Source organism: Poecilia latipinna, unplaced genomic scaffold (genome assembly GCF_001443285.1).
Source record: "Poecilia latipinna isolate Pla-1442-1.1 unplaced genomic scaffold, P_latipinna-1.0 Scaffold325, whole genome shotgun sequence".
Lineage (NCBI taxonomy): Eukaryota > Metazoa > Chordata > Actinopteri > Cyprinodontiformes > Poeciliidae > Poecilia > Poecilia latipinna.
Window position 1 is genome coordinate 249,186 of NW_015112941.1, and position 9,917 is coordinate 259,102.

Below are 9,917 nucleotides of genomic sequence, written 5' to 3' on the forward strand. Positions count from 1 at the left end.
AGTTAATGTCATGTTTTACATACCGCAGGCGAATATCTGGTTTCAGTTGTATCTTGAATCAAAGTTTCAGAAGTTGCATATTTTGTTGACATTTAAGATTAAGTTTTTCAATTTGCTCTTTCCTGTACAGTTCCTAACTGCATCCTGACCAAAGAACACTTATGTGATGGACTGAAGGTGCTGATCTCCAAGGAGGATGAGCTTCTGTACGCCGCCAGGGTTCACACTCTGGAGATCCCGGATATGTAAGTAGAAAACCAGGTTGCTCTTTCAGAAACTTAATAAAATGCCAACTTTTCTCATAACTGTGAATGTTTTGTTTTAGTTGAGTAAAGAAAAAAAAAAAAAGAAATCCTCTCAAATGTCATTCATGCAGACAAACATTCTTAAGACCAGGCACAAAACACTGTAATTTTGCATGAGAGGACAAGCAGTAGTTTTTTTGTTTGTTTTTTTTCATCCCCATCTGTGTCTTTTTCCTCCTTACAAAAAAAACAAACAAAAAAAACCATTATCTCATACCAAGCTCTAAATATCAATATCACTCCTTTGGTTCAGGCAGCAAAGAGATGCTATAACAACAGCAGAGTGGGAGTAACATATGACATAGGAGCCAGGCAAACATAATACAAGCCTCTGAAAATAACCACGTCTATTTTTCTCTCTCTGCCGTGCTCTTTTTCATTTAGCTTTAGCATTGTTATCGACGGTGAAAGGGGAAACCGACCAAGAATCTATTCACTGGAGCAGCTGCTAAAGGAAGCTGTAAGTTTACCTCACTGCACGAGAACACAATAAAAAAATAATCTCCTGTCATTTTGTGTTAATTTTTCTTTAACAATGGCAACCTTTTTGTAGCGATACTCGTCTCTTTGCTTTCCCCCTTCTCTCTCTGTGAGTCACTGAAGCCGTATAAACTTATAAATGGACACGGACAGATGGCCAGGATTTGTAGTTTTATGTGTGAGTGACTGTGAATGTCCGTTAAACCAAGCCGTGGGTGGGATAATCCCCCACAACACCTGGGTATATCCTTGTTTTCAAGCTGAAATGCGAGACGTTGTTAACATTAAATCTCTTTAAATACACGAGCTTGTCTTTTTGAACAGTTTTAATGCAAATGGAGTTTACAGTGCAAATTTGTGTTTATTATAGCAAGAGCTGACGATGGCGGCCTCTTGCATTTGGTCAATAAAAGCAATGGTCATATCTCTATACCAGGTGGTATATTTTCAGCATTTCCAAATAGGGAAAGGGGTACTAGATTTGTATACAATAGAATATCCAAACAGGAGGAACGTCAATATGTAGGGTAGGGTTTAAACTGCCTGTTATTGTTTTAGTGCATGTTTTTTTGTAATCAGAATAAAGGAAACTGCTTAAAGGTCACATTAGCTATGCAGGAGTGATCACGATTGTTTTATTTTAAAGCTAATTACAGTGATACAAAGATAGTTCACAATTAGAAAATTTTGAAAAGAAAAAAAGTATTTCCTTTGTTTTATTATTTAATCAATTGTGTTCATGTTACTGAATGTTGAAATTATTATATTTATATTTTATTTAAAAAGTTAAAAATCAGTGTTTTTTTTTTTAGGAAACAAAACTTGCTTTCAGTTGCCTTAAGTGATCAAGAGTATTTTTATCATTGTGTTTTAAGTATTTTCTTATAAGCATAATGTGTAGAAGAGCTAAGATAACTAAAGACTTTATTAGGACTAACAGCTTGGTTGCAGTGTATATTTAGGTTGTCCAAGGTTGTACATTAATGTACCATCATTATTATTGGTTTTTACCTGGACAGACTGTTGTGTCATCTACCTGTTTACCATTATTTAAAAAAAAGAGAGAATTTTGATAAATCACACCAGAAAACAAGTTACCTCTTCAGCTTGTTGAAAATGTTCATGTACCTTTGATCTTATTTCCATTGTTTTATAAGAAGTGTGCTTGTGCTCTCTGGTTTTCCAAATATTTTATTTGAAGCCATCATTAAGACATTATTTTACTCTTGTCTGCTGTAGCTAGAGATTCCACAGAGACTCTTAGATAATAATTCATCAGATTCTCATCAGTTCTACAATGTGTTTTTTATTATTATTATTATTGGATTATTTGCTCGTAGCCTTATAAAGAGCAGTAACCACAGCAGCATGTACTCATCTTCTACCATCACATCATTCTATCTGATTTTTCATAGTATTTAAAATTATATTTGTACAAACTGTAGTATTCTAGTTATAACATATGAGTTATAATATATTTTCATGTTAAAGCTTTATTCTGTTTTGTCATTACATTTATTTTTTTTATTACTGTTTCTAATGGGTCCAAGATCAGAATTTCCAGTTTTAGTTAAACAATTCCAGGCTTCAACTGGACAATGAACATTCAACCCCTAATTTCCTCACCAAACTCAACTTGCTTAGTGCAGGGGTGGCCAAGTCCAGTCCTCGAGAGCCACCATCCTGCAAGTTTCAGATGCATCCCTGCTTCAACACACCTGAATCAAATGACTGGTTCGTTATCAGGCCTCTGTAGAGCTGATCCCGGTCTGTTGAAGTAAGGATACTTCTAAAACTTGCAGGATGGTGGCTCTCGAGGACTGGACTTGGCCACCCCTGGCTTAGTGGATCAAAGTTTTTTTTTTTTCTTTCACTTTTAACTCTCCTGCGATTTTAGCACTTAGCATCTCTGGCAACCGTTCTCTTATCTAAACACTCAACACAGAGCAGCTGCTTCTAATTACAGCATACTTCCACTTTAAATGTGTCCAAAAGCCATTTATTTGACTTTGACACCAATACCGCAATTTTTACTGATCCCCGTGCCACCTTCTCCCCCCCTACACACACTCTTAACATCCACACCTCATCAGTCAAAAGGTCCCTCACCATGGCAACAGTAAATGAAAGCAACCTGAAAGGGCCCCCAGTGAGCGGCGGATGCTGAGACTGGCTGCATTGTTGGAGGGAGGATCTGGCAACCTGCAATCACAAGCCCTCTATTCAGACCCTCTTTAGTATTACTCAGCAAGTCAGGATTTACTGCATCATGGCTTCCGCTCCTTTCAGCTCTGACTGGCACGTTGGCATGAGATAAGGACCGCTTGGAAACGTGGCACAGTGGCTGTCCATTCACAATGCCCCATTGCTTTCACACTGTTTGTATGTGTGAGTGTGTGTATGCATTCACATCTTTGTTAGGGGACGTTGTCTGCAATCTGTAATGAATCTTAATTATGCTTTTGGTCTGCTTTCAAGGTCTTGGATATACGACCAGAGTCTGAGGCTGTGCTAAGTGACGGAACCAGGGTGTGTGCTTACTGGAGCGAACGCTCACGGTGTCTGTACCCCGGCTACGTTCGCAGAGGTGCGACGATAAATACACATTTAACTGAATTTGCATAGTCTTTACTGAGCAGTAAAATAGCAGTTTTGTCTCTTGCAGGAGGTTCAGTTGATGAAGGGAAGCCAGGAGTGATGGTTGAGTTTGATGATGGAGATCGCGGGAAGATTTCTCTCCCAAACATCCGACTTCTTCCTCCAGGATATCAGATCCAGTGTGGGTAGTCTTGTTTTGTAATTAACGCTCCTACAGTTATCATAAAAAAATAAAGTACACCCTTGCTAGTACTATATTTCAATAAATAAACTATGTGGGGCTTCATGCACAAAAATCTGTGTGCATTTCCCTCTGAATAATGGCATAGGATTAACTTCAGAAAAGGTCATACACACAAATAAATTCAGTATGTATGAAATGGAACATTCAGACTAGGACAGACATAAATATCTGGCTTGACACACAAATATCCCCTGTACATGTGATGGAAGCTTGTTACATACAGAAAGAAGAGGACCTTAGAATGCAGTGCATAGAAAGACTTCACGAGTAGTTATATTTACATACACGATTTGTGCTTCATCTGTTACTTCTTTACGTCACTAACTCACTGTTATTATAAATCAATGTAGAAGCGTGCCAACAAAAAGGCAAGGCTGAGGCATGTCAGACATTATGCCTCTGTTTATTAATATAAACAGAGGCTCCTAAGCTGCATTTTAATCAGCAAAAAACAATGTGTCACAGGCTGGATGTGCACCTGGCACGTTAATATGTATCTGTGTTAATATGTTCTATTCCAACCACGCTGTTCATAAGAATAAATAATCATGCTTGGTCACCTCAACAGGTTGCTTATCGGCTTTTGCCCATCACACATAATTTGTAAATTACTTAAATAACAAATCTTGTTGTTGTTGTTGTTGGCATTAACAAATTTACCCTGTGATTGTGTTTTTAGCAATGTGTGTGCAGTTGATTTTTGTTTATTATAGAAAAACAATGTAAGGTTTCTTTTTACTATTGATACATCGGAAGATTTGGATGGAAAATGCTTCTTGTTGAGTTTCGTTGTGACAGTGCACCTTTTGTATGGAGTCTCTTTACTGAATTCAAACAAAATCACATATATCACAGATTCCACCGTTACTGTTTACTAAAAATAATACCAAAATTGAAAAGTTTGTGAAAGATTAATCACACCCCAAATCTGGAATTACATACATAATATTTAAAACAAAGAATTTAAAAGGGTTGTGAGATGTGTTTTACCATTGTTATACTTGCAATGCATATAATTTTCTGTATTTTTTAATGAAATGCTAATTTTTTCTTTTTTTTTTTTTTTCTTTTTACAATTTCTTATTAAGGTGGGGAGTCTTCTCCTGCTCTGCTGGCACCGAGCGGAACATCAGCCAAGAGAAGTTCCAGTCTGGAGCAGGCCCCAATCAGCGACAGGCCTTCTGACAGACTGAGCTCCACCAATTCTCTGTCAAACGCCCAAAACCTAACTGTTATCAAAAGGAGACCTGGTAAGATTTAATTCTGAACAGAAAATGATGTTATTCAGCTGCTGCGAAGTGGAGCCGAAGTCCCTCTTACTGCTCATAGACTCATAAATCATGTTGCTGTAATCTTTTATTCAATGACTGGTTTTAGCAACACACCTGTAAATGCGGGATTAAAAGTACTTGAGATGATTAAGCAAAGGTGACACGGAATCAAAACAAACTGAGCAGCAGTAAGCAAAATAAGTCATGTGTAATCAACCGTGTGGAAAGACAACACGGTGGAGCTGCTGTCAAATTTTCCACATCTGTGCTTGAAATTAAAAACTACCAGAAAATTTCTTGTGAACATCACACAGTGATAGCAGTGTGGTCTTACTAGCTCTCATTGGACAGAAATAAAACATTGTGCTGAGTAACAATATGGATAACCATGGAACATATTTCTTAGCAGAATTATTTGCCCAAATCAACACCACATGTAAAAAAAAGAAAAATGTAGATCATAAACAATCCCGGGTGCAATTTTTCTTATTATTTCAGTTCTCTGGAACAATTTACAGCTTGCAACATTTCTATTAAAATTGTCATCTATTACATGTTGTCATCCACGTACGATCCAACCTGTGTAAAGTTTCTGCTGAGTTAGTTAAGGTATTATCCCTAAACACTACAAAAAGTGAATGCAGCAGTGTTGTAAGTGCTTGCAATAATTCTCCTAAATGCAATGTAGGTAACATTTTGTTGTTTATTCTAGGGAGACCAAAAGGCTCAGGGAAGAAACAAAAGCAGCAACAGGCAGAAAATGCCAACAAAAATCCTCCAGCTTTCCTGGGTTTGAGTTCACTGGGTAACACCCGGAAGAGACCTGCTGACAGTCTGTTTCAGTTTAACGGGGCACCCAGGAAGGCCTTGAGAGGAAAGGAGGATGCCTTGTTTTCTTCTCCTCAAACGCAGTCCCTGACCTCCCAACCAACCAAAGGCCTTTTCAGCAGCAGCTCCTTTGAGGTGGATTCTTTTAGAAGCATTGCAAACGGCTACTCCTCCTTCTGTTCTCAGTCTGCAGGGGCAGGACCTGGTTTATCTATGGTTCCCAGGACTGGCATGTACAATGAGAAGTGTAGGCAAGATGACATGGTTGCACCAAGGAGCAGAAAGTCTGGACAGGAATTTCTTATCAAATTGGACCACGAAGGAGTGACATCTCCCAAGACCAAGAACAGCAAGGCACTGCTGCTGCAAAGCGAATATTCCAGTGTGAGCAGTATGCCTAAAACTGAGGCATACTCTCACCCAGTCCTGCTGGTCAAAGACAACAAGAAAGGTGGTGCCTCCAGAGTGGAACTCCTCTTAAAAGGAACCACTCCTCACAGAAAGCCCTCTCCTTCTCTGCGGCAGGAGAAATATGGCGATCTGGGCTTCAGCTCTCACAGAGAGTGTCACCCTTCCTATTCTGACCTGGATGATGAAGAGGAAGAGGAAGAGAGGAGGCGGGCTGCACTGGCTGCAGCCACAGGAGGACTCAGGATGCCTGGTCGTTTTCTTTCTCGCCTCTCTGTCTCTTCTTCCTCTTCTGGTTCTTCAAGTTCTTCCTCTTCAGGCTCCCTTTCCAGTTCCAGCTTGTGTTCGTCAGACAACGATTCATCCTACAGCTCAGACGACGAGGATAGTTCGGCACTGATGCTCCAAAGTTGCCTGTCCTCTCACCAGGGACTGCTGCCATCCGCGGAACCCTCAACTTCTTCAAGGCCTCGGCAGCATTCCTTTGTCGCCAAAGCTGTTGCTGTTTCCAGTGCCAAAGGAGGCCCGTCAGAGCAGTTGTCCAACAGCAAGCCCTTAAAGAGGAAGGACTGCATGGCTGCAGTGTCGAAACCGTCAAAGGAATGCATGAAAAAACCACGGATGCTTCCAGATGACACTTCATTTATTCCAAGACCCAAGGTATCTGCATTCCTGGCTGGCCGGCAGATGTGGAGGTGGGCCGGAAACCCTACACAGGTGAGAACAGTTATTCACATTTTTACTGCATTCACCAAGCTTGATTTATAGAAAATACGTGAGGGAAAGACGTGCAGTACAATCAATCCATTTCCTTATTTTCCACAGAGACGAGGATTGAAGGGCAAGGCCCGAAAGCTTTTCTACAAGGCTATTGTCAGAGGAAGGGATACTGTAAGAGTTGGTGATTGTGCCGTTTTCCTCTCGGCTGGACGTCCTAATCTCCCATATGTGGGTCAAATCGAGAATTTCTGGGAGTCCTGGACCTCAAGAATGGTTGTCAAAGTCAAATGGTTTTACCACCCTGAGGAGACCAAACTAGGCAAGAGACATCGTGATGGCAAGGTATGTCGCAATTCTATAAAACTTGCATAAAAAAAAAAAAAAATATATATATATATATATACATACTAGTACATAAGATGAAATTCAAATTTTTGATAAACATCACCATGCTGTGTCTCTGTTTCCTACATAGTACGCCCTTTACCAGTCGTGTCACGAGGACGAGAACGATGTCCAGACAATCTCTCATAAGTGCCGGGTTGTGAGCAGGGAGGAGTACGAGTGTCTGACTCGCAATCAGAAGCCAAACAGTAGTTATCCAGACCTGTACTACCTGGCTGGGACGTACGACCCCACCACTGGTCAGCTGGTCACTGTAGAAGGGGTTTCTATCATGTGCTGAATTGCCACGGGGACACTACTGAAGGACTTCTTGGGCGTAAGGCTTGTGAATAGAAAACTATGCCATGGGTGAGTCTGAAAGGTCCACTAACTGTACATCAGTCACCAAAGCAGGGCTGTCTGCGATTACACACTGGAGCATTCTGGCGTCTATAAAAGTCCGGGTCTTCCTGGGGATCAGAAACTTGAACAAGTGGTGTTTCAATTCCATAATGAATCTATTTTTTTAAAAAGCGGTCTTTCTTGACTGAATACTGGTTTTAAGACTTCTACTTCTGGCTCTTCTCCATTGTTTTAGAAAGAGAGCTGTGATTGCACTGGATTGTGCAAATCGTCACTGTTTGACTACGTTTCAAAAGGCTGGCCTTGTCTGAGTCATTGGAAGAAAATCTTAAGGCACCTGGGGAGCGTCTTCATGCCTTTTCATTCCAGAGAAGCTGAAAACATGTAAAGGCAAAAGTGTGTAGAGTTAAAAAAAAATGTCTGTAAATATTTTGAAATCTTCCCCAATCAAGCCATACACTTCAGTACCTCTCGCCTGTCTTAACTGTTCAGGTGTACATTGTACAGATCAGTTAATGTATTGTTGTCTCTTGTCTATATGTACATAAAAGCTATTTTATATAGGAGTTTATTGTATATATGAGATGTATCTTTCCATGTTTGCAATTGATTTATTTTTATATGGGTGTAGACTACATTGTATTGTGTTATTTCTTTTTCCCTTTGCTTTGGGGAGTCGAGATTGGAGAGATTAGTGTTGCACTGCGTTTGCCCTGCTGAGACAGACCCGAGAAAAAAGAGAGCACAGATGGAGGCAGAAGGATTTAATCTGTAACAGGAGAAGACTCACTTTCTCAAAGAAAGTAATCGCCCTGTTAAAAAAAAGTGTTTTCTTTCAAGTGTTACTTCATTTTTACAAAAATCTTTTTTTTTTATGTCTTTTTTTTATTATTTATGTATCATGCATCATTATCACAAGGCAGATCCTATCGGACTGCTGTCACGGGTCAAAAATGAGTGTACCATTATGAGACTATGTTTGTGTGCGATAAGTGTCCTAGCATCACTATAATCATGTCCACACAAATAAATAAACAAAACAAACAAACGAAGAAAAAAAAAAAAAACTGGGTCTTTCAATGAAAACGTGTTTGAGTGTTGCACTCATCAGAGTTTAGACTAGCACACCATGGCCTACAAAATACCAAAGTGTCTTTAGAAATTTTATTTCCTTTATTGAAATTTTTTTACTGAAGCACTTGTGTAAAAATTCAGATCAGAAATCACTGGCAATTACTAAGAATGCTTGTCCTCCACTGTGTGCATAAATATGAACTCTGCATTGTGACAATGGTTTGTTCCACATGTACCTGCAGATTTTTTCAGTGCAAAAATATGCATTAAAAAAATGCCACCTCTAGGGATGTGACAATGAAGGTCAATGTACTGGCAAATATAGATGTTGACAATTTGAAATTATTTTATTCTCATCGCCATCTGTGTCTATTATGTACAGTCCATACACAATCTCAGTGCTAACTGTGAACGACAATCAGATTCACAAAGCAATGGACGAAGTAGGTTCACTCAATCTGAAAAGTTTATTTAATTTGTGCCAAGTACATTTTTTTTTCTATTTTTGTCTTGTCTGATATGCAAGCTTGAGTATTTTTTGTTGTTGTTGAAAGTTTTATTTTGTTTGCCAACATTTTATTTATTGTCAGTTTGCTGTTTGTCCATGCCAAGAGAGCTTTATGAGAATGTAATTTGTTTTTCTTTGTTTTTTTGTTTTGTTTTGTTTTTTCTTTGTTTTTTGTGTGCTGTCGCATTTGCATTCTGGTCCTATAGAGGCCATCTAGTGAAAACAAATAAAACAACACTGGATTTGTCTAATCCACAAAACAATCTATTAATTGTACATGCCTTTTTTCCTCTTCCTTTTTATTTTTGCTTTATTTGGTAGCAAATCTATTTTTGCTATCACTGCCGTCATTTCCCATCACCACATTGTGGTTAAAACCAGTTTTGTTCTGTCAAATTTCCCCCTGCTGTTTTTAAAACTTTGTTGATTAAGTGATTTAGTAACAAAAAGAGTTTGGGGAAAAAAATGAAACAATAATTTTGCTGTTTGTTGTGCATTGAAGGTATTTGAGCAAAAAGCAATGGTCATAAATTGTGATTAAAACAGAATGAAATATTATTGGGATGCCAGGATTAAAATCAATGAAATAATTTAGTGTCTTACAAAAATATTCACACCCCTAGAACTTTTTCTTCACATTTTCTCAAACGTTAATGTTTATTTTATTGGGATTAATTTTGATAGAACAACACAAAGTAATATATATTTGGGCATTATTAAAATTTTTATTATCA

The 9,917-nt window shown here is 38.7% G+C and overlaps 1 protein-coding gene across 6 annotated transcripts in view; it reads left to right on the plus strand.

Annotated features, from left to right (window-relative positions):
- bahcc1a (BAH domain and coiled-coil containing 1a) overlaps window positions 1-9,446 on the plus strand; it is an 88,915-nt gene extending 79,469 nt beyond the window's left edge. For all 6 annotated transcript variants that reach the window (XM_015035140.1, XM_015035142.1, XM_015035143.1 and 3 more), the window contains 8 exons: window positions 131-245; window positions 690-765; window positions 3,264-3,372; window positions 3,451-3,564; window positions 4,716-4,877; window positions 5,611-6,851; window positions 6,960-7,196; window positions 7,330-9,446. In XM_015035140.1, coding sequence (XP_014890626.1) covers window positions 131-245; window positions 690-765; window positions 3,264-3,372; window positions 3,451-3,564; window positions 4,716-4,877; window positions 5,611-6,851; window positions 6,960-7,196; window positions 7,330-7,539 — 2,264 coding nt within the window. In that variant the 3' untranslated portion in view covers window positions 7,540-9,446. The remainder of the gene's footprint in view (window positions 1-130; window positions 246-689; window positions 766-3,263; window positions 3,373-3,450; window positions 3,565-4,715; window positions 4,878-5,610; window positions 6,852-6,959; window positions 7,197-7,329) is intronic.
- Window positions 9,447-9,917: the final 471 nt, after the last annotated feature.